Here is a 24,158-nt window from a genome sequence, read left to right on the forward strand (position 1 = left end):
CACGATATATGCGTTTGTCTTAGCGTCAATTATCGATGCTTCTACAAGTAACCGTCATTAACTGTGTAGTGATCTACCCTAAATAGTAACAATGTGCTCCGTAACTTTTGGATTGTATGTATATTGTGAACAATCTACCGACCCCTCCTCTCAAACCAATCCTAAATGCCGCCATATTTCATCACCCCACACATTGGTTCTTTCTGTGGTTACAATACTTCTGTGTAAAAAAATAAACTTTTTTTTCTTAAAATCAGATCAATCGTTAGTTACATAAGTATATAGGTTTGTTATATCCACCAAGTCCCCTGGGCTTGGGATTATATTTTCCAGGGAGCGATGAGTTTTGATGATTGATCGCTGTTGTTAGTAGATTGATTAGATGTTAGGTGAATTTCAAAGCAATGGCAAACTTTTTATTACAAAATTTAGATTTTGTCTTCAGACCTAAAGATTCTGGTTAAACTACTGCATAGTACGGCTATCACTCATCAAAATTACTTTCACTTCGGGAAAATATAATTTCAATCTGGCGAGAAGATTACAAACTGAGGGTGGGTTAGGAGCACAGTCAGACCCTTGAATGTGCAATGTGGGGTAGTAATTGGGAATGCCATTGACGGTTTGTAATCTTCTACGAGGTTTTCGAAAACCAACAGGGCGCGTGCACCGGGTTGCGGATAGGAGCAAAGGGAGATCAATAGCATCTACTTAAAATAATAGAGCAAAAAGCCGTTCCATGATTAGGTAATGTTTAGCGATCTTCTATGGTGTTCTAGTACTATAAAATTCTTCACTCAATGGGAATTCTGGCCTTGATAATATCAATAGTGATAAAAACATAAAATAATACCTAATACTCAATAAGTACAGTGTAGCTTCAATGTAGTCATAAATGAAATAAAATCAATTTTCTATACTTGACAAGGTTTTGAAGACAATCAATGAGTGAAAGAACTACCTATTAGAAAAGCCACATCAGCTAAGGCTATACATATACAAATGTTGGTCATAGGGTCATGGCGAGCATTCGGTATGTATGTCTATGACTGATTCTAATCTAATAGGGGCACTAGAAGACCACGCGGACAATTTCGAAACAAATTATTTTTATACATCGGTCTTATGATCCGAAAGGCTCAGCTATGCTGTAATGTCATTTTTTAAGCTATTCATTAGTGCTGTTTAATTGTTTATTATTATAACAAAATTACATAATTACTCATTACTAATCACTGTTCCTATATTCTCTCTTTCTCACCTTCTTAACTGTTGCATGATTATGATCATTACTAATATAATGCATGAGCATGCACAATAAGAATAATTTCAGAACTGTAAGCAGTCCATGGATAACTGGATAGAATAGCTTCGAAAAGAATGCTCAAAACAGAATAATTCTGGTCAGGGAAGTATGAACCACATGAGTAAGTAATACATTTCATTTTAATAATATCAAATATTTTTAAATAAATCAGCACCGCCAATCAGTAAACTGAATTATAATTTTATATCTGTACATAATAAAAACAGATAAAGTTTGTAAAGTTGTCACCATCGATTGAATTGCGTTCTTTATAGTAATGTTCAATCATTATCAAAAGCTCCTAAAGCGTCGCATCGTGCCATCAGCAAGCATCACTCTCATATTGTTATTACTTTGTTGTTTATTAAATTTCTATAAAGCGATCAGCTCATTCTTTCTTACTTGTACAATTGTTTGAAATTTAATTAAATTAAACCAAACTTCAAAACTCAAATTAAATTGCTCTCAGCACATTTACATTTTGCAGCATTAATCGCATTACTGTGTCAAGTCTTCTCCAATTTCCTATACCCTACCCCAACCCTTCCTATCATTTCCGATGGTGTTCAAGTGGTCCGCATAGACTATTACGGCCATTACCTATCCCTGCCCCCGGCTTTGGACTGACTTGCGCTCTCATTGCCCCACCAAACGCTGCAAAATGAAAATGAAAATGAAAGGTTTGTTATATCCACCAAGTCATTTAACACTTTTTCCCATGTTGAGATAGATACGCTCCATAAATATAGGCTTCCATTAGTACGTACGTAAGATTAAGACATCTCGTATATTCGATTCAAACACATCATTGCACTCTTAAGTCCCGAAGAAGACGGGTTCGTGTAAGAAGTAAATCTAAGTCAAACCGGCCAAACTACCAAACGACAATGTTTTTAACAGTTGAAGAACCCAATAAAAGAAAGAGTAATTCTTAGTGGTAGTACAGATAGTGTTTCGTGAGCCGTGGCGATTCCGAGCGGCTACGCCGGAATCGTCCCTAGTTGCACTTGACGTCCGTCAGGGAACAGTTCAGTTGCGCGTACATGCTTCCCTTGGCCAAACCGGCGGCCGGACCCTTGCACAGATCCGCATTCGGGCCACGAGCTTTGTACGTGCCGCGGTCCAAACGAATCGACCGATCGGGGCCCAGTGCCAGCTTCTGCGATCCCTTCGCCAGGTCCGGGTTGGCACCGTTCCACGTGACGTAGTCCGCTCTGGAAGATGGATGAATCCAATCAGAATGTTAAGATCTTCGACCAAAGAAACGGCTTATACTCACAGTAGCAGATCGTCGTTCGGGCCCTTGAACAGTTTCGCGTTGGGACCCTTGCTGGCGATTCGGGGAATGTTGGTACCGGATGACATCTTGTCACTCCGGTGGGCAGCCGACGACGGTCCGTCCAGTTCGTCCTCGGACGAGGAGCTTCTAAAAATAGAATACCTAACATTACGCCGAAAGGGGCGATGCGTTTTGCGACACCAAACCAACAGGTAATGCAGGGATTTTTTTTTTGTTTAGCAGAGGAGAGAAAAAGGAAACGAAATAGAGTAAAAGAGCAGATCGAATCGAGAAAATGAGAATAAATTACAGAGATGTACCGGAAGTGATGAGAGCAAATTTGAATTTGAAGGAAACGGAACAAAGGGTTTAAGCTTGTTGCATTCGGCTAACTTAAATAACTAATTCTTAAATAAAAAAAACTGCAATACGTTTTAAAGGATCACTTTCACTGACTCAGTTCAGTCTGATAATGCCAATCTCGAATTGTAGAATTGTTTTGATTTCACTAATCCATTTGAAACGTGCGTCGTTTATAAAATTGAAGAAACCACACAATGATAATTTGGAACACGATTAGTGGAGTAAGGGAGGTAGCAGTGCTGAAGCGAGTGACTATCTATCGTTGTTTGTGCTGTCGATATGGTCGATGCGTTACCGGTGATAAATTGAGTTTTGGATTCGGATTCGAGTTCTTATCGGTGTTGCTTTATCGCAAGTTGGCTTATCAACTCAAATCAGGGTATCTGAGCTGATGTACAGTGGTTGGGGTGAGTAATTTCAGGGTTAGTAAGAGATGTTGCAAAGCCCTCCAAAACAACGAAGGTTGTTATGATGTTAAAGTTTAAAATTTTCTCCAGCAGCTGAGAAATTTCCTAAAAAATTGTTGGCTTCTGTTAAAGATTTTACCAGAAATCATCCATGAGCTACGATCTTGCAGAGAATCCATCTCCACAGAATTCTGCCATAAGGATTTTGCCAGCAATGTCATGAGCGTAGCCTCACTCCAAATCAATATTCAGATTTAAAAATTACTGTATGAATCTATTTAGTGTATTTTGCTTCGATTCCTTCAAAAATACTAATATTTTGAATATCCCTACATGTCAATACATGTTGGTCCAGCAATTTCAAATCGTGGCATCTGCAGGCAATTCTTCACATATTTTTTCAGAAATTGCATCAGGTACTCTATCTCTTACTCGAAACTATAACCGGAATTCTTCAAGTGATTTTTAATTTTTTTTAGTAATCACTCCAAGAAAGTTTGAAATAATTCCTTGAAAACATTTATTTTTACTGTATTTTTAATAATTTTTTAGGATATTTTTTATCTTGAATTTTACCTTGAATAACTTTTTAAATTCGTCTTAGGATCCCTTAATCATTTGCAATTTATGAAAAATTGCTTCTGAGATAGCGGACTTTGGGGCAAGTGTGCCATAGGGGCAAATGTGCCACCCCTGCTTTTTATAAAAACTACAATATATATTTTTTCTTTGAACTCAACAATATGTTCCTTCATAGTTCATAATATAATAATCAAAATATGATGAACATTGCTCTATTTTACACGTAGTTACATCGATTTTTGCAAAGACAACCAAATTTGAGTGGATTTTTATAAGATTTCGTTGTTTCCAAATAGCATGGTAAAAGGTAAATTATTAACAGATTTTTCTAACGTACTGTACATCGTGAAACTATTCAAATGTGTAAGTTATTGTGGCATTTGAACGAAAAAAGTATTTAGTTTTACATGCAAAATCCAGTTTGGTCGAAATGTATAGTTATTGGGGCAAGTGTGCCACCTATTTGGTAAACAAAAATTGTTGGAGTGAAATTTATAAAAATGTAAACATCATCAACAAAATCATAATAATAAACTAAAATGAGGCACCGGTAGTGGTTTCTGAAGTATAGTAGGGGAATAACTAACATGTTTGCCCCCCAAAGTGATTTTATCTCAAAATATTCAATAATAACATGTTTTTCGGCTAATTAAGTACCGTTTTACATATCTACATCAATATTTTACCGTTATTTTGTAATGATCTAGTGTAATATTATACATATTTGCCGTAATATAAGGGTACTACTTATATTGTATTGAATGGAGACAAAAATAACCATTTTAGTTATTCGAATGAGTAATAGAGAGTTACGCATGTTATGAACCTTGTTATAAAGCACCACCTTATTACGGTAAACTTAAAATTATTTTTTAAATTATCGATTAGCGTCTGCTTTGTAAGTATTATTAATAGGAAATAAAGAAAATTTCATTACAAGTGGAATTATATACGATTTTCATATGGTGGCCGTCTTGCCCCATATGGGTGGCACACTTGCCCCATAGTGTCGAAAAATAGGTTATTTTGGATGATATTTGAGAAGCTCCAAAACTAATACTTTTTGAAATTATTTTCTTTTTAAATGGCACAGTGGTTATGAAAAGATGTAAAACTAACATCATGAGGATAAATTGGTGGATTCTATGAGCTTTAGACAAAGTTAGAGAACAATTTGCTTAAGGTGGCACACTTGCCCCAAATTCCGCTACGCTATTGAGGCAACTCAATAATTGCCCTTTTTTCAACTTATGGGTTTACCGACAACTATTTATCTTCGATAGTTGGTATGTGATCATCACCCTGTTCGACCTAATGCAAAGTGTAGTCGAGTGTCGAGAGTTGGTGTCACCATTATGGCTTTCGGTTAACCCGAATAAAACATTAACATTATCTTTACTGAAAGACGAAACTGCGATGGAATTCGACCTTTACGTCTTTTTGATACTGAGATTAATGTGACTGACCAGGTAAAGTATATTGGAGGCATTCTGGAGTTCAAACTTTCTTGGACACCTCATTTTGAATTCAGATTCAAGAAAGCTTTCATGGCCTTTGGTCAGTGCCGGCGAACTTTTGGTAAAACTCAAACCCAAGCATATTAAATGAATTTACATAAGAACGAAGTGAGAACAATCCAAATTATATCGTTTACAAAACGATTCTTGCAAACAACCGACCCTTTCCCATATCCAAACTCCCAGTATTACTTGTGGAAGTGCAGAGGACTCCTCAGCTTCACTAAAGCAAGTAACACATTGACCTGCATTCGGACGCAACCGGCACCGTTATTGTCTCTCATAATAAGAGCATTAGTGCTTACACATTGATGATGCTACTGATCGCGAATAGCATATGTTGAATCCTTGTGTAAGAACAGTTAATCTTGCATTAACGGAGCAGCAACTTCGGGCGGTCAATGATGCTCATACAAGGTATCGAAAGAACGATGCGCACTGTACGGCGTTGTGTAAATTTGTGTGACGCTAACGGAGTCTCTGACTCAGTGGAGATGGTATGTCAAGAGAGAACAATCGAAGAAGTATTTGAACGGGCGGAATGGGATCAAACTGTTCGCCCTTATAATGCGGTGAGTAACAATATGTTATCCATTTAAGGTGAAGATAAATCGAAGCCAAACCTTAAATTTTCAAGAGCACGGATCTGGAGAACCAAACATCCGTTTGAGCTGAAAACTTAATCGATTGGTCACTCGCTGATGGTGACCAATCGATTAAGTTTTCAGCTCAAACGGGTGTTCGGTTCTCCAGATCCGTGCTCTTGAAAATTTGAGGTTTGGCTTCGATTTATCTTCACCTTAAAGGGTTTTAATAAGGTTTTTCCAACCGTCTATAAAACAAAACCAATAGGGAAAGTGTACCAGTTATGGCCATAGTGGTTCCCTATTTGGCCATATGAGAAATTTTGACAACTTTCACATCTTAAATCTTTTTGAATGTTTTAACGTCAAGATATATCTTAAATCTAACTTCTACAACACACAAAACTTTTCAAAATTTGAAGACATTAGAGTTATCACGTATGGCGAAATATGGAACCACTATGTCCATAACTGGTACACCTACCCTAGTTAATTTAAAAGAACTTAAAACTGAAAATCGTTAAAGTGATATGATCTTGATAAGAAACATAGTGAAAGAGTGCAACAAACTTTTCTCTGGGAACAAACAACTCGAAAGAAAAAAAAAACAATGCACACAACATCAAAACCATACTTTGCATGATCAGTCTTGGCTCTAGCGCGGCTTGGTGGCTTATTTGCGGTAGTGGAAGCGATTGCTGTTGCGCTACTGCTATTGTCGGCGGTGCCTTCGGTGACTGATTGTGGTGGATAGTTGCCGCTGTCACAGTGTTCTTTCTGCTGCTGCTGTTGCTGTGACGGTGAAAGTGGTGATTGTGGTGAATCGTTAATGATTGCAGTGGAGTTGGTGGTGGATGTGGTAATTTCAATGGAAGCGTCAGTTGCGTTCTCGTTGTCGGCCGCCGTCGGATCCGGATCGGTGCCGCTTTGGATCTCCGACGATGCCTTCTTCGGGTGCTCGTCAGGAGTCGTTGCCGCCCCTTTCTTCGGAGGCCGCACGTGATTGGACGAAGTACTGTTGTTGCGGCTATTGTTTCGACCGAGCGAGCACGACGCACACATACACACATTGATTCGAGTTCAGTCGATGGGTTGGCATTCACGTGAATTTGCGCGTGGTGACATGTGGATGAGATTTTTTCGAATTCAAACGATAAAAAGAAAAGAATGAAGAGAAGAATTTTGAAAATAAACAGCGGAACTTAAACTTTTGTTTGTAGGAATAGTAACTCTAGTGTAGGTAATGACTTGTAACGAAACAATAGCATGCATATTTATGTTGAGTACACTAGTGCTTCTGAAGCGTTTTTGGTAGATCGTTTTGTGTAATACTTTTCATATGTCATTTGAACAGCAGCATCAAAAAGCAAGAAAACCTCCAACGGTTCGACTTACCTTGGTGTGGAGCTACCTGCTTGGGCATTCTCTTTGTCTTCTTCGGGTTTGTGGGGAGCATCAATTTTAACACTCTTTTTCTTTTCTTTATCCTCCTGAATAACGATGTTCAGAATTTGTTTGGCACGCTCTTCCGAGTAGTCGACGCTTTCCAGTGCCATCAATATGATTCGTTCAGCGATGTCCTTGTATTTGGCTTGGAGACGGGCTTTAACTGCGTAAAATAAAAAACGTTCAGTGGCTTGTTCCATTGAAGAGAGAGATAGACTGATAGCTGGTCTCTTTTAGAGACTTGGTCAATATTTAAAAACAAAATGTCTTTCAACGATAATTTTTCCCTTATCTGCTTGCAATGAATTATGATACAAAAAACGGGGTAGGTATTTTAATGGCTACCGCTTCTGCTTCCCAAGCAGAAGGCCGTGGATTTAATCCCGGGCAAGCAATTTTCTCATATTTGTAACATTCTTCCTAATTAGCTACTATTTTTCTCTTTCTTTTTGCGTCATTTCTGATAATAGCATCAAATAGGATAACCAATGTATTTTGGAGCCCCTGAGCAATTTTCAAACAAATCTCCCTGTTTAAATCAAGAGATCAACTCAATTCGCAAATCATTTGGAAAGATAGGACTGTTTCACACTTTTATCAACCGTTTGTTTAGAGGAAATGTCTTTATTTTGATTAAAATCAATTTAATTCAATCGGTTCATCCACACAACCGTCACAACATGTTTCACGCATAAATTGAAGCCTTCAGAAGTTTTGCAAATGTAAACAAAAACTATTTTCAAATTTTTGGACCAAAAAGCGAAAATTCTTTCCGTTTTCCATTGTTTATCGATTGATTAAACTTTGCGCGAGCTTATTAAACCAACAGTTTCTTAGATTTAGCCTCCAATAAAATGAAAACGCCAAAGGTCCAAAATATATACTTTGAGGGTCCAAAATGTATTTGGGTGTCCAAAATAGTAAAAAAAAACAGTGCTTTATTATTCAACTACATTCGACGTATTTTGAACTATATATGATCGTGTGAGTATTTTTAGCTTTTCTCTACATTGTGGCATGTTCATGGACTTGGTTACATTATGGAAACAATTAATTTGTACAAAAACTTTAAAATCACTTCCTTAGCGGGTCGAAAAAAAAAAATAGTCGCCCTATCAGCAGTTATTATCTATCGCTAGAATTAAATAAAACGACTTAACCGCTTAATACAATGGCATCCTAACGATCGAATATTCCATGCATTACTAACAAAATACTCCTACTTCCAAGGTAGCAGTGTGAAATGCAGGAGATTATCTGATTTTCCAGTAATAACGAATATCTAATTAATATTCCTTCCCGATGGACATAAAGACGTGACCGGCGCCGTTATCAGTCTCGAAATATTAAGGTTAATGTGTAGTGTGTACATTGAACTTCACTTGTAGTAGATTGAAAAAGAAAGAAAGTTAAAACCCAAACTCCATCTGAGTGGTTCTCTGTGCAATACCACTACGAAGCAACTATAAAGTGTATGCTCCATAAGTTGCTTGCTTCAGTGAGTTCTGGTGTAACATTGTAGAAACTCTAGAGAAACCTTCAATAATTCTTACGCGACTATTGGACAGGTTCTTACAGCATTCCTTCGCAGAATTCTAGAGGAAGATTTTCAGGAATTCTATGAATGATTTCTTTTTCCCAAATTCCCAAGAAATTTTCCCAAGAACATCCACAAACATTTTTTCAGAATTTGCGGAGAAATTCGTTTACGGATTTTTCCAGGAAACCCTACAAGAGTTCTTACGCCGATTTTCACAGTTATTCTTCAAGTTCAAGCTTCAGTTATTCTACAACTTCTAGCAGTTGAAAAGAATCAACGATTCTGGAGATGTCGACTGCCTGTGGGACCCTATCCACGGAGCTGTGACAACATCGGTGCGGGAAGTGATTGGCACTGAAGACGACGGCAACGACGGAGACGAAACGAATGGTTTGATGAAGAGTGCCAGAGAGTGACAAGCATGAAGAATGCCACCAGAAGCCGTATGCTTGTGGCTGGTACTCGACAGAACAGAGAGGCGGTACAGAGCCGATGAAAAGTGAATCCAACGCAGAAAGGAAAGGCAGCACGAAGAAAGTGTGGTAGCTGAAGCGCTGAATAGCATGAATCGGAACGCTATGCGGAGATTTTATGCAACGGTCAATGGCGCGCGGCACAATACCGTACCAGTGCCCGTCATGTGCAATGATCGAGAAGGGATTTTGCTGACCGATAACACGGCGTTGGCTGCCAGGTGAAAAGAGCATTTTCAGCAATTGTTAAACGGTGAAAATGGAAATCTAAAGAGAAACAGGATAAAAATTGATGATGACTACCAAGCTGTGGACCCACCGACCATAGAAGAGGTTTAATAAGCTATTAGCGAGCTGAAGAACTGTAAGGCTGCTGGGAAGGACGAGATCCCGTTCGAGCTTCGCAAGCACGGAAGTGAGTAGCTTTACCATTGATTCCCCGATTACTTCTTAAGGTATGGGAGGACGAAGAAATGCCCACCGGCTGGTTAGATGGCCTCATACGCCCAATATACAAGAAAGGACACAGACTGGAGTGTGTCAATTACAGAGGAATTACCCTGCTGAATTCGGCGTACAGTAACAGACTGAGAACGCTCGAGAAGTGCTTCGTTGACGGATACATAGCTGGTTTTCGTGAGGGCCGCTCAATAACGGACCACATGTTTACCTTGCAAAAGATTCTAGATCAATTCCGGGAGTATAACTTGCAAACTCACCATCTGTTGATCTGTTGATTTCGAGGCGGCGTACGATTCGGTGAAAAGAAATGAGCTGCGGCAGATAATGTCTGAACATGGTTTTCCGGCGTAACTAATTAGGCTGATACGTGCAACTCTAAATGGTTCGAAATCATGTGTTTGGATCGCAGACTAGGTGTCAATCTCGTTTGTGACGTTAGACGGATTGAAGCAGGGAGACGCATGTTCGAAATTACTGTTCAACATTGCACTCGAGGGTGCTATTAGAAGATCTGGCGTGCAGAGAAACGGTATTATCAACCCGACCAGATCCTTATAACAAAATTATAACACATTCCTATCAGCAGCAGTTAAAAATAACAGAAGTTGATCAAATTTTGTTATCAAGATGGCTATGTTCTCAACTTGTTATACAGTCGACTCTCCACATCTCGATGTTCTACATCTCGATATCTCTCCCTGTGTCGATGATTTAATAAGTCCCTTCAGTCTGCATACATTTTCACTCTTCATATCTCAATATCCTCCTTATCTCGATATCTCCATATCTCGATATGTTTCTGTTGATTTTATGTTCAAAATTTTCTCTCCGTATGTCGATATGACCAGTATCGAAGGTTACTAGACCAAAGTTTTGGGATTAAAAACAAACTAGGAGCGTAAAATGACATCTGCTTGTTTATTACTTTCTTGGCAACGGAGAATTTTTTTCAATCTAGTATTCATCAAAAATTTGTTCTTTGTCTCGATCTCTCCCTATCTCGATGGTCCCTTCGATATCGAGATGTGGAGAGGCGACTGTATATATGTTGAAACATATCAGGGGAATACATTCTGTTATAATCTTGTTTCTTCCGTCTGGTCGGGAACACACGGGCGCAAATGCTCATTGGCTTGGCGGACGATTGGAATCGATCACAGGTCAGTGGAGGAGGCCTTCGTGCCTCTGAAGAGGGAGACAGCGAGGATAGGCCTGACCATTAATTCTATCAAAACTATGTACATAGTTGCAGGTAGAGACAGAGGTATGCTTGGTGGTCTAGGTGCTGAGGCAGTGTTTGGTGGGGCTGTATTCGAAGTTGTTGAAGAATCTGTTTATCTTGAAACAATTGTGACATGTGACAAAGACGTTTCCCGTGAAGTGAAAAGACGTATTGCGACTGTGAATTGGATCTTTTATGGACTACGTAATCAGCTTAGATGCCGCTACTTGCAAACGGAAATAAAATTCGCCTTCTATAAAATATTGATTTTTTCAATGGCAGCGTGGACGTTGAAAGAGGCAGACCGGAAAGCCTTCGGTGCTTTCGAGCGTAAAATGCTGCGGACAATACTTGGTGAGAAAATCGGAAATGGTGTGTGGCGCAGACGCATGAATCGCTAGTTGTATCAAGTGTATAAAAATGCGAATATTATTAAGCATGTGAAATGCGGCAGATTAAGTGGGCTGATCACTTAGTGTGAACATCGGAAGAAATAATTGCGAAAATAATGTTTAGCAGGGAAACTGGCAGAGGTGAAAGACCACGAATACGCTGGCGGTGTGTAGTGGAAAAGGACCTGGCGACCAGGCGTTCAGGGCAACTGGAGAAGTATCGCTCAAGATCGACGAAGAAGGGGCTCTACAATACAACCGGGAATGGCGTGATGCTACACTGTAGCTATCAAGTTACGATGTAGATACTAAAAACCATTCTACGACATTTCTGGAGAAAATTACGGAGTAATTTTTGAAGGTAAACTTAGCGAAAAGTCTTGTTAAAATCTTAAAGAAATCTTGATCGCCTTTTTTTGAGCAAACCATAAGAAACCTCTGCAGGCATCTCTGGACGAATCACTGGATAAATTATAGAAGATATCCTAAACGAAACTCTTGGGAAGGCATCCTAGGGAAATTGATGGAAATGTATTTGGATGGCTTTTTGTAGAATTGCTAAAAAAAAATCTTTGGAGTTATTTCTAACCTGAATTAAACTTGATATTTTTCTATAGACAACTCTAGATAAGACTATCTGATATTGTCCTTAGAATATTCTATATTCATTTTTTAAAGATGAGTATCTATAATGAAGTTTTATGAAAAATTTCTCAAAACGTCCATAAAAGAATCACTTAATAAAGCACACTAATTTTTTTTGGAATAATATCTGAAGGAAACTTTGGACGAACACCTGAATGAATAAAATAAACTTTAGTTGGGATTTTTGTGTGTTGAGATCATTGCATTTTCAGTTTCGTCTTGCAAAATGGTCTCCAAACCAAGTTTTTATGAAATTTTGAGCCCCGGAACTGCTGAATCCTGGTTTAGTTTGGTGTATTGGTTCCAGTTTGTTTTTTTTTTCAGGTGGTCTTTCAAGTTTTGTTTAACCGTCCAGTCGTCGCGCCGCGGTTTGCAACCGTCAGAACCACCCCGCTGCTGTTGTGAACGGCAAGCGAGCTTTTTTCACTAGTGTTGTACAAAATACAACTGCACGACGACTGAAGTGTTAAGGACATTTAGTTGCTATCAGCCATGAAAGTTTGTAGTAACTTACTTTTCTTCTTCTCGTCGTGAGACTTTGGTTTGGCAGTAGGCGTTTGTGACTCGGCCCGCTTGGCATCCGCAGCCGACTGCGATTGGCCATCCTTCTCGGAACCCTTGCGGGACGAGCCGCGCTGGTTGGCTGATTGCTCTCGCTTTTCGTAGCCCAGTTTGATCAACTGTTGGGAAGCCGTTTGTACGTTGTTATCCGCATTGGCCAGCACGTCCAGAATCAGGTCTTCGTCGGCCTTCGGGAAGAAACTTTTCAGGTATCTAAGGGGTGGAAGAGAATTCGGCAGGAAAATGGTAATAAGTGAGAATTTCCATTCTTTCGTTAAGGTAACTCTCTCAGGATTTCGAAACAATAAACAATCAAATTTCGAATCATAAAAATCATGCACTTAGCAAGAAAGTGATAAAAAAATATCGAACTGTCATGGTAAAATGATGGAACTGAAAATAATCCGAATCTACTACAAGAAGTGACACGCTTATAAATCGATAAACCAAAAATATAGATCAAACAAAACCAGATAAAAGCAATCTACAATTTGGAGGAAAAAACAACATTTATAACGTTTCTCTAGTGTAACCAGGAAAGAGAAACAACCTCAGTCTCATCTTGGGCGATGAGTGCGGTTTCGGTGAGTTGTAGCGGATGTCGAATCCGTTGCTGCGGGGCGATCCATGCTGGTAGCCGTAGTAGCTTCCGCTGGCGCAACTGGCCGGCCGCGGGACCGGACTGGCGGTGCGCGAGGTGGAAACCTCACTGCGGCCACTCAGCACCGGAGTCATCTGAAAGGCGGAAACCACCCCCATGGCCGTGTTGTGGAAGTGACGCTGGGGCAGCGGAGGCGTCGAGTACGGACCCGGAGTGGTCAGCGGGTGTTTCTCCACCTGCAGGGCACTTATGACGACCGCTTCGCGATTGTAATATCTTCGAGGAGTGGTTTTTTTTAACAGTATTGAAAGGCACACATACACCAAAGAAGCGGTGGAAGATTGTAGAATTTGCAACCATTTTACAGCGCGTTTTCGGTTGAACAGGATGCGTTCAAATCGTTAGTCGGAAATGCAGCGTGCGATAGAAAAATATACTCGTGTGTTAGAAATCGTTAGGAACACTTGTGTGATGGGGAAGGTTTTTAAGACAGTATTTGACATAGTGATCGCAAACAGTAATAGACCCTAGTGCGTGTGTTTTGTGTGTATAAACTAAAACATAATTAAAAGATAACAGCAGACTATTGATGAAGATATTTAAAACAACAAACAGTAACAAAGAGCGAGGTTATTCATTGATTTATCAAGTCTCTTCAATTATCATCGATGGTGTGTAAGATAACTGACTTGATAAAATTAGTACAACATTAGTACTCTCTTCTGAAGTCCTGGTCAAATTTCTGACAAACTCTGTTTTTTTTTATTGTTAGTCCTGGCCGTGTCTGGCATATCTTCCGGAGAAATTTCGATGAGGTTCTTTCAGAAGGCAGGTTTTAGATTGTTTCTATAACAGATCACTGCAGAAAGTTACTTCTTCTTCTTCCTTTTGGCATTAACATCCTCACAGGGACAGAGCCTGCTTCTCAGCGTAGTTTTCAATGAGCTCTTCCACAGTTATCAACTGAGAGCTTTCTTTGCCAAAGTTGCTATTTTTGCATTCGTATATCGTGTGGTAGGTACAATGACACTCTATGCCTAGAAAAGTCAAGGAAATTTCCATTAAGAAAAGATCCTGAACCGACCGGGTATTGAAGGAAGGCCCCTACACTGCAGAAAGTTTACTACAGCTAACTCTCCCTAACTCAATATTCCGTATCTCGTTATCGAGTTAGAGAACCATAGTAAAAGTTGGTTTTCATGGCTAACCCGATGGTCCCTTGGATCGCAGTTGCACTGGTTTTGTGTTCTGTAACTCGATACCTCCCTAACTCGATGGTCCCTTCAATATCGAGTAAGGGAGAGTTAACTGTAGTATATTTGTCAGCCACGTAAACATTCCCGAGTTCCTCTGATCACTTTCAGAATTTAGATATGTGTACGAGGGTACTAAAAAAATATTATTGGAATCCGTTAAGTATTTGCTGATCGGTGAGAATTTTAATATTTTTGCTTTCACTCAGGTATATACGGGTTATGAGCGTATAGAAAATCATTGAATACGATTTTTTTTTCGAAGAAGTAACTTAACTCTTCATTAATGTAAGTTTTATTCTGTTCCAATAGGACCATGCTGAGAACACAGTGTCATCGTTAATCGCGGCTTGCTTTTAGTCGATGTTCCATTCCAAATCGAATCAAACCAGCTTCTGTGAATTTAACTCTAAGTGAAGATTTTCTAATAAATGTTATAGAGTGATTTATCAACATGTTTCATTCAATTAATGCAAACAGGATATAATTTTCAGGAAAAAATAACCTGAAAGAAACACCTCTCTTATCTATAGTTCCCATACAATTTACTAAAACGCATTGCAGAATCCAAAAAATGCTTCGTACCCAAAAGTCACTTAGCAGCTACGTAAAATTCCAGTGGAACGAGAAAAGTTGATTCGTTCGTGTGTTCATTCGCTGCATGACTCACGTAAGTGCTACGTGAAAAGTGCAATCGAAAAAACTACATATGTTTTCACGTAGCCTTGACGTGTAGATTTTTTTTTGAGTGCATGTGAATAGAGTGACTGTAATCTCGATGCGTGGAAAATTTCTTCCCAGAAATTATAGAAAAAATCGCATTTCTTTGATCGCAGTACACAGTTGAGAAGAAAGGACATTTCAAATGGTGCTCTCTGTAGGAACATTTTTGACCCATTCAGTCGAGAAATTTCTTTTCTTTACTTGAGTGAAACAGCGAACACTGAAGTATTTTACGTGGTTTATTTCAGCGTGTAAAAACGCCGTAATACAAAAAACGAAGTAAAAACCCCCGTAAATACCTGAGTTATTTTTTTTTTCATGCAAAACAATGTTCTACATTATAATTCGTATGGGCATGAAACGTCGAAAAACAGGAGATATATTATTTATACGTCGTTTATTTTAAGCAACGCGTGTGGTTTTTACGTCGTTTTTTGAATTGACGCGTTTTTTTACGCAGGACATCCTAGGACAGGACGTAACAGTTTATCTTTAAGCTTAAGGCTTTGATTACACAGTGCGTGCAATGCACGAACATTTGTGAGGGTTGCACGAATGTTTGCGCGAACTGTGTAATATGTGTACAAACTAATAACAAACATTTTGTAGGAACATATTTGTGCATCCAAACATGCAACCATTCTATGAAAAACAGATTTAGTGGGTCTCCGAATTCCGTGCAAATTTGCTATTTTGTTCCTTATCCGAAATAAGGATACACGTATTTTTGGATTTTTTTGATTAGGGTGACCATTTCTGAAATAGAGTGACCAGAAAAATCGCGATTTTGCAAAATTTTTATTTAAAAAAAAAATTATAACTTTTGAACCGTTCGACCGATTTTCAATCTTTTTGGACGACATGAAGGCTAAAGATTTGACTTTTCAGGAAAAATATAAAATTTCACAAAAATTGAGTTTTTTACATGAAAAAACTCAAAAGTTTCCGTTTTTTCGTGTTTTGAAGGCCTCGGGACCAAAGGAGCTATCGCTGTTCTCATTTTTTCTTGAAAGTTCAGAAAACTTTACGTATACTGTCAAATTTTCAGCGATGTATGTTTTTTAGTTTTTGAGATATATTTTTTTGAAAATAAAAAATCAGTCATTTTTCATCGGCACACACTGTACATCTCAGCGCATTAGATTTGTAATGTTTAAAAAAATCATAACTTTTGAACAGCTCAACCAATTTCCAATCTTTTTGTATGGAATGAAAGCTTAAAATTTCAACTATTCAGACAAAATTGAAAAATCTTTAGCTTCATTTCGTCCAAAAAGATTGAAAATCGGTCAAATGGTTCAAAAGTTATAATTTTTTTTTAAAATAAAAATTTTGCGAAATCGCGATTTTTCTGGTCACCCTATTTCGGAAATGGTCATTCTAATCAAAAAATCCAAAAATACGTGTATCCTTATTTCGGATAAGGAACAAAATAGCAAATTTGCACGGAATTCAGAGACCCACTAGATCGGTTTTTCATGGAATGGCTGCATATTGGTTCGTTAAACTTGCGTTGACGATGATAATGAAAACATTGGTGTTGGAAGAAAACTTCTCCAAAGGCTCTTTCAGAGATTTCTCTATGATTTTTTTTCGAAGGTACCTCTATGGATTTTACTACAAATTTATTCAAGATAATCTCTACAATGATCCATACAGCGATTTCGACAGACATTCATTCATGGAGAAGTTTTGATCGCAACCAGATTTTTTAAAACTAGATCAGATTCCTTCAGCAATTCCTCCAGAAAGTCTGCCTGTAATTCCTTCAGGGATTCTTCAAGGGATATTCCAGAGATTCCTCCAATAAAATCTTTACAGGTATTCCACTAGATATATCGCAACTAGTCCCTAAAAGAGTTGTAACAAGAATACATCCAGTGTTCTCTTCATAAAATCATGCGATAACATTTTTAATAAGATTCCTCCAGGACTCTCTCCAAGAATACCTCCATGAATTTAGTCAAGGATAGATCAAGGGATTCCTCCAGAGATTCTTCCCAGGTATTTTTTAGGCGATTGCTCATGATGTTTCTTCAGATATTTCTCAAGGAATTCTTACAGAGACTTCTCCAAGCATTTCACCAGAATAATATCTACTGGGATTCTTGCAGAGATGTCTAAAGAGATTTCTTCAGGGATACCTCCAGGGGTTACATTAAGACTACTTCTTTAGAATTACTCCAGATCTTTCTCCAGAATGTCCTTCGAGGATGCATTCAGTGTATTCTTCTCAAAATTCCTCCAGGGATTATTCCGGAGATTTCTTCAGGGATTCTCAACGGGTTGCTCCAGAGATTCTACCCGGATTCCACCAGAAATTTTACCCTGGGAAGTTCTCCTAGAGATAGCTTCAGCAAAATCGCTACATGAAGTAATTTAAGAACTTTTACATTTACACAACTATTTTAATCTCCACGGATGTACCTAGAAGCTCATCTAGAGAATCGTTATGGGCCTCAAAAATGCCTTCGGGGATGTTTCCAAGAATTCCTCTAGAAATTCTTCCAAAGATTCCATCATGAGTTCCTCCAGGAATTTCATCCGAAATAATCTCAAGAATTCTTGCAGAAACTTCTTCCATGAAGACATTTTTGGAGAAATCCGTAGATAAACTCCTGGAGAAACACTTGGAAGGTTTCCAGAAGTAATTCCAAGAGGAACCTATAGAAAAAAAATAATAAGAAATCCCTGTAGTATTTACGGAGGAATCCCTAGAGGAACTTCTGGGAGAAATCTTGGAGGAAAAAAATTTCTAGAAAAATCCCTAGAGAAAATCTTGTCAGAGTTTTTGGAGGAATACCCGAGAAAATCTCTGGGGGAATTCCTGAAAAAAATCGATAGGACAACTTTTGGGCGAACCATAGAATGAGTTTTCTATAGTAATCTCTGGAGAAATTCTTGAAGAAATTGCTAGAAAAATCTTAGAAGGATTACCTGAGTTAATTGTTGAAGGAATCCTTAGAGACAGCTTTGGAGAAATCCCTGGAGAAAATTCTTGAAGTATCCTTGCGAAAATTTCTGGAAGAATTAGTGTAGAGATTTTGCTGGCGAAACCTCTGTTCATATTTTTCTGGGACAATCCTTAGCCAAGTGGTTAGAGTGCACGGCAACCAAGCAAAGCCATGCTGAAGGTGTCTGGGTTCGATTTATCTATGATTGAAATAACATTTTATCGCTGACAAATTATAACTTTTGAAAGCAATCAAATGACCAGTTCAAATGGGACTGCAGGGATTCCTTCAAAAATTCCTCTTGAAATATCTTCAGAGACTCTTCCATGGATGTCTCCAGGAATTCATTCGGAGAATCCTCTTTTTATTAAAAAAAAAATTCCAAGATAATCTCTTCCGTACTCTCTATAGGGATTTATCCAGGGATTCCACCAGAGCTTTTACCATGAGACATTTTAGACGGTTTCTGATAGGGCTCCAGGATTACCTTCAGCAATTTCTTCAAAGATTATTCCAGGAATTCTTACAGGGATATTTCCACAGCGATTCTGTTATTTAGAGATTTCGTATGGAGTTCCTGTAGTAATGTCTCCTGTGATTCATTTATAGATTCCTCCAGTTAAATCTTTACTTGGATTCTTCCAGGAATTTCTCCAAGGATTCTTCTAGGATTTGTTTCAGGAGTATCCCGGAATTTTTACGAAGATTTCTCCAAGGATTTCAAACGATTAATCCTTGCATTTCTTTTTCTAGAAAATCTTTTAGAAGTTTCTCCAAGGATTCCTCTAGGAAAATCTCTACAAAGATTCTTGCAAAGATGTCTTCAAGGAATTCTCCAGGAATTGTTCCAGGAGTTACACTAGGATAATCTCTTCAAGCATTACTCAAGATATTTCTCTATTGATTTCCTCAGAGTTTCATCCGAGGATAGATACAAAAATATCCCCAAGGAGTCATTTCGAGATTCGTCCAGAACATAGTTTCCCAAACTGTGGGTCGTGACCCCCTGGGGGGTCGTGAGCCAGTCTTTGGTGGGTCGCGAAAAAAATCTAAAATATCAATATATTTCCAAAGTTTTTTTTTTAGCAGTGGCTAAAGTTTCCTAAAACTTTAGCCACTGCTTGGAATTTATTAATCATATTCTTACTTAATCACTTAAACAGTTTCTTTCAGGGATCAGCCATAGGGTCATTTGGCATTACCAATACTATTGTGCAGCTTAGATCTAAGTCTAATATCTAAGGCTAAAACATTTGAATAATTATTAAAGCAAGGGTCGTCAAAAATCTCAGGACACCAATAGAACCACTAACAGCCTTCTTTGGTTGGTCTTTCTAAATAAACCATACTTATTGTACAGTAAAACTTCCATGAGTCGAATGGATTATCGGCCCATGGAAATATCGAGTAATGGAACAAGTATTTTTGTTTTCAGCTGTTTGTGAGGAACATCATAGTACTCATAAATTTTTAAATTTTTAGTATGGTTCACGGTGTCAAAATTTCAATTTTTTTATCGAACCTCGATACTCCTCCGATATTTCTATGAACGCGTTAATTTTTTGCGCTGAGATTTTGTGGTTGGAAGGATACACAATATTCTGTCGGAGAAAGCTTCAGCTGCAAAATTGACTTTTCTTAAATTAAGTGTTTAAAATAAGCCTTAAATTTGAAAATTTATAAATTTCTCCGACAGAACATTTTCAAACTTTCAGGGTGTGAAAGAAACCTTCAGGGTGAAAAAAATAAAAATCTGAGGTGCATGCAACTTCGATTAGAATCCAAATATTTATCCCGTGAGTCAATATTGAGAAATGGAACATCGACTCATGGAGGTTTGACTTAATCAAGAAGTTTTGCGAGAATAGACTCAGTTCGAGACATTCAAACAATTTCTAGTGTTGTTGTAAGAGTTTTCTATGTAAATAATAAAGCATAGTGCATGTCAATATCAATTACGTCTTTTGAACGAATCCATTTCCCAATAAAGTCAGAAGTGACCTCAGCAGTTTCAGTACAAAACTGTTTCTGAACAATTTCACACTGGTGGGTCGCAAGGAATACGGTTGTTTGCTAGGTGGGTCGCGCAACCAAAAAGTTTGGGAACCTATGGTCCAGAAACTATTCCGAAGATTTTTTCTGGAATTCTTCCACGAATTATTCTATGATTTCATCAGGAATTCCTCCAGGTGTTTTTCAACTTACGAATTCTTCAAGAATTTTATCTAGGAATTCTATTCTGTATACAAAAATTCCTCCAGTAAAATCTCTACATCAATTCCTTTCGGAAAATCTCCTCATGGATCCCTCCACTTGAGATTTCTACAAAAAAATCAATGGATGCCTTTAAGGATAATTCAAGGGTTTCTTCAGAAAAATCTCTACATGAGGTTTTCCCCGGATTTCTCTAGAGATTCCACCAGCAAAATCTCTAGAGTGATGCTTCCTGTGATACCTCCAAGGATTCTCTAGGGATTCCTCCATAGATGCCTCCAGGAGTCCTTCAGTAATTAACTTAGATCATCCTTCTTACAGGAGTTTCTCCAGAGACTCCTGCAGGGGTTACCCTAGGAAAATCTCTACACGGATTCCCGCAAAGATTTTCGCTAGTTTTTTTTTACAGGAATTCCTCCAAGACTCCAGAAAATCTTTAATTGTTTTCTCTAGAAATTGTTCCAGGGATGAGCTGGCAGAGAATCGACTGTATGTTTTAATGAAGTATACTTTTCGTCTACGCAGTATTTATTATAAAAATAAACGTTGCAAAAATAAAGACTACGTAGTCGAAAAGCATGTTTTATGTTCCAGGAATTTCTCATGATATTTGCTCGGGAATCCCTCCAAAGGCTCATGCAAGAATTTCCCTAGGATTTTTTCCAGAATTTGCACTGAGGATTCCTCTAGAGATAACTCTAGATTCTTTCAAGGGGTTCCTCCAGGGAGTGCTCAAGAAATCCTTCCAGGAACTTATGTAGGGATTTATCAAAAAACTTCTTCAGGAAAGAAGTTCCACGAAGAATCAATTGGACGACGTGCTGGCTGAGATTTCTATTGTGTAGGCTTCCAATGGCGAGTGAAAAAAATAATGCGCTCTCGGGCTAGGCATTGGATATATAGAAAGCGTTGTGTTTGGATGGACATCTAATTCTTCCGAAAGAGGTGCACTTTGCGAAAAAGGACCACGTGATTGTAGAGCTGAATTCGAATTCAGGTTAACTTCTGCGTCCATGAGTCCTCTCATGGCATAGGGGTAACGCGCCCTACCTAGAGATCAGGGAGTCGTTAGTTCGATTCTCACTGAGAAGACGTGTAAGTTTTTCGCAAAACTTCACATCAATTTGTCCATTTTATTCAATTGCAAAGTAAATGTAATGTTTAGCTTTTCGGTAGTTGCTAGAAAAAGTCCAAAGAAGTTTCTGGAAGAACTCCAGAGGAGTTTCTGGAGGAATTTTCAGTCGAAATCCGGAGGAAGTTCAGAGGAATTGATGGATGGAATCCAGAGAAATTGCTGAAAGTACTTAAAAAAATCCAGGAGGAATTCCATGAGGAACTCTGGAGGAATCACCAGAGGACGTCTAGGGGAATTTACAGAGAAGCTGTCGAGAAATTTCCCAAGGAAGCCTGGAGGATTATCCGATTATTAGAAGTAACTCTTGCAAAATTCCTAGTGGAACTCCAGAGGATTCCAAAAGAATTACTAGAGGAACTCTAAGAATTCCTGGAGAAATTCCGAAACAAAATCTAGGAGGAACTATAGAGGAAATCCGAAAAAAAATCCTGGTGGAGTTCTAAAAGAATTGCTTGAGAAAATCTGAAAGAATTCCCGAACTACGAAGAAAGTCCATGAGGAAAGTCCATATAGAAATTTTTGAAGAACCTCCAAAGGAATTGCTGCAGGGACTGGAGGACCTGCGGAATATTTTTTATATAAACTCCGAAAATATTCCTGAAAGAACTATGGAGCAAATCTCAGAGCATTTTTTGGAGGAAATCCCCTGGCGAATTCCTGGAGAAAATCCTCGGAGGAGTTCTTGGGGGATAGCCTCAGAGGAATTCTTGGACAAAATACCCGGAGAAATCTCCTGATTTTCTTCTTCTTCTTCTTAGCAGTACGTTCTCACTGGGACAGAACCTGCTTATCAGCTTAGCGTTCTTTTGAGCGCTTCGACAGCATGAGCATCTTTATAGCCGCAGACTCTAACCAATAGGCTAAGAAAGGGAATCTCAAGATAAATTTTATGACAAAAAAAATCCCCGTAGGAATCTCTAGACGATATCCCAGTGGAATTTTTGGAAAAAAAAAATCACCGGGAGAAACCTCCGGAGTTCCTTGGAAAAATCCCCGGAATTATTAATGGAGCAAAACGCCAGAATAAAATAGACCTCTAGAAGAGTTCCTTAGAAAAATCCCTGAAAGAAAAATCCGGAGGAAGTTTCGGAGAAATTCCTGGTGAAATTCTCCAGGGAAATTCCTGGATGAAATCCCCTGATAAATTCTCTTAAAAAACACCCGAAGCAATAATTACCCATTTTTTTTAATTTATAGTGATACCTTCATGACCGATGTTCCATAACTCGATATCGAATCATTAGAACTTACTCAGAACAAAACTTTGTAGTTACTTCACACTCAAACAGAGTGTGAGTGTTCGGTAAATGAATTTACCGAAACAGATCTGCAGTTCACAGAAATACCGAAGTTTCGGTAATCTATGATTTTTTGACAGTAAAATTACCGATCTCCGATGATCTGTCGCTGAGCTGTCGAAAAAAATACCGACCCATCTGTGAATCGACAGTATTACCGAGCACGGTAAAATGATTAACTGAAGTTTCGGTAATCCATGAGTTAGACCAGTGATTCCCAAATTGGGCGAATTCGCCCCCCGGGGGGCGATTTTCAGGCTCAAGGGGGCGAAAATTTGTAAAACGTAATTTGGGGGGCGAAAAAGCCAGCACGGGAGCTTTTGAAAATAATTACATATAACATTTAGAGGACACACATCTGAAGGATAATCAATTCAAAACTTAACTAATTCCAGGACTATTTAACCTTATATAGTTATATCACTAAGCATGGTCATTTTAAAGTTATGAAAGACATTACTTGGTGATTGTCAAACACAAAGTGTTAGTGTTATGCATGCAGGTTTTTTTTTTAATCATGTGCAATTTGAAGAATGATTGATATTTGAGATTTTCACAAGGTCGGACTGATTTGGATTTGGATTTGGATGTACAAGACATGCACCTGAGAATTTTTAGAAATTTTTACAAATGCCTAATATTAAAAAGGTTTTTTTTTTGTTTGGGAACTTTAAGGTTAGGATGCTAACAGTACCCATTTTTAAGTTTCGGTTGCAATCATTCTTAGCATTTCTTATGGTATAAATCGAATCTTGAAAAATTTAGCAGACACAAATTGGATTCCAACGATAATACTACTTGATTTTGAAGACGAACAACACTCCATTTAAAAAAAGGTTTGAAGAAATATCAGAGATGCGTCGGATTGGAACCTTCAGAACGTCCGAAACAAATCTAAAAAAACGAGTTTTATACATCGTATTGAAAAATTAGTTGAAAACAATTCTTGATTTGCATATATTTTTTCAGTGTTTCGCATTGGATAAAAAAGCGTACCCACAATCGTCAAGCATTTATTTTTAACAATTCCTTAAAATTATTGAAGTAATCTTAGAAACATGTAGCAGATAAATCAGTATGAAATCACATATGAACGAATCATATCTTTCCATCCTTCCAAAAACGCATAATTTCAAACAAAATCAATGCAGTCAATCCAAACATAACATATTCATGTGAACAGAAGTGCGTTGCACTAAAA

General features: G+C 38.2%; 1 protein-coding gene and 2 long non-coding RNA genes across 8 annotated transcripts in view; 2 read left to right on the forward strand and 1 right to left on the reverse strand.

Moving 5' to 3' along the window:
- On the forward strand, positions 1-2,244 carry LOC110675994. The gene is made up of 2 exons (XR_002499980.1): positions 1-285; positions 1,987-2,244. It is a non-coding gene; the product is annotated as an uncharacterized LOC110675994 (long non-coding RNA).
- Positions 2,063-24,158, reverse strand: part of LOC5575136 (BAG family molecular chaperone regulator 3) — a 26,385-nt gene continuing 4,289 nt past the window's right edge. For 2 of the 6 annotated variants that reach the window (XM_021842215.1, XM_001655463.2), the window contains 6 exons: positions 13,330-13,656; positions 12,733-12,992; positions 7,434-7,647; positions 6,673-7,065; positions 2,586-2,747; positions 2,063-2,520 (listed from right to left, as the gene is read on the reverse strand). In XM_021842215.1, coding sequence (XP_021697907.1) covers positions 2,304-2,520; positions 2,586-2,747; positions 6,673-7,065; positions 7,434-7,647; positions 12,733-12,992; positions 13,330-13,656 — 1,573 coding nt within the window. In that variant the 3' untranslated portion in view covers positions 2,063-2,303. The remainder of the gene's footprint in view (positions 2,521-2,585; positions 2,748-6,672; positions 7,066-7,433; positions 7,648-12,732; positions 12,993-13,329; positions 13,657-24,158) is intronic. The other 4 variants (XM_021842214.1, XM_021842216.1, XM_021842218.1 and 1 more) reach the window with 4 other exon arrangements.
- Positions 3,143-15,110, forward strand: LOC110675995. Its single transcript, XR_002499981.1, has 2 exons — positions 3,143-3,355; positions 14,946-15,110. It is a non-coding gene; the product is annotated as an uncharacterized LOC110675995 (long non-coding RNA).

The sequence above is a fragment of the Aedes aegypti genome, chromosome 2 (assembly GCF_002204515.2).
Source record: "Aedes aegypti strain LVP_AGWG chromosome 2, AaegL5.0 Primary Assembly, whole genome shotgun sequence".
NCBI classification, from domain to species: domain Eukaryota; kingdom Metazoa; phylum Arthropoda; class Insecta; order Diptera; family Culicidae; genus Aedes; species Aedes aegypti.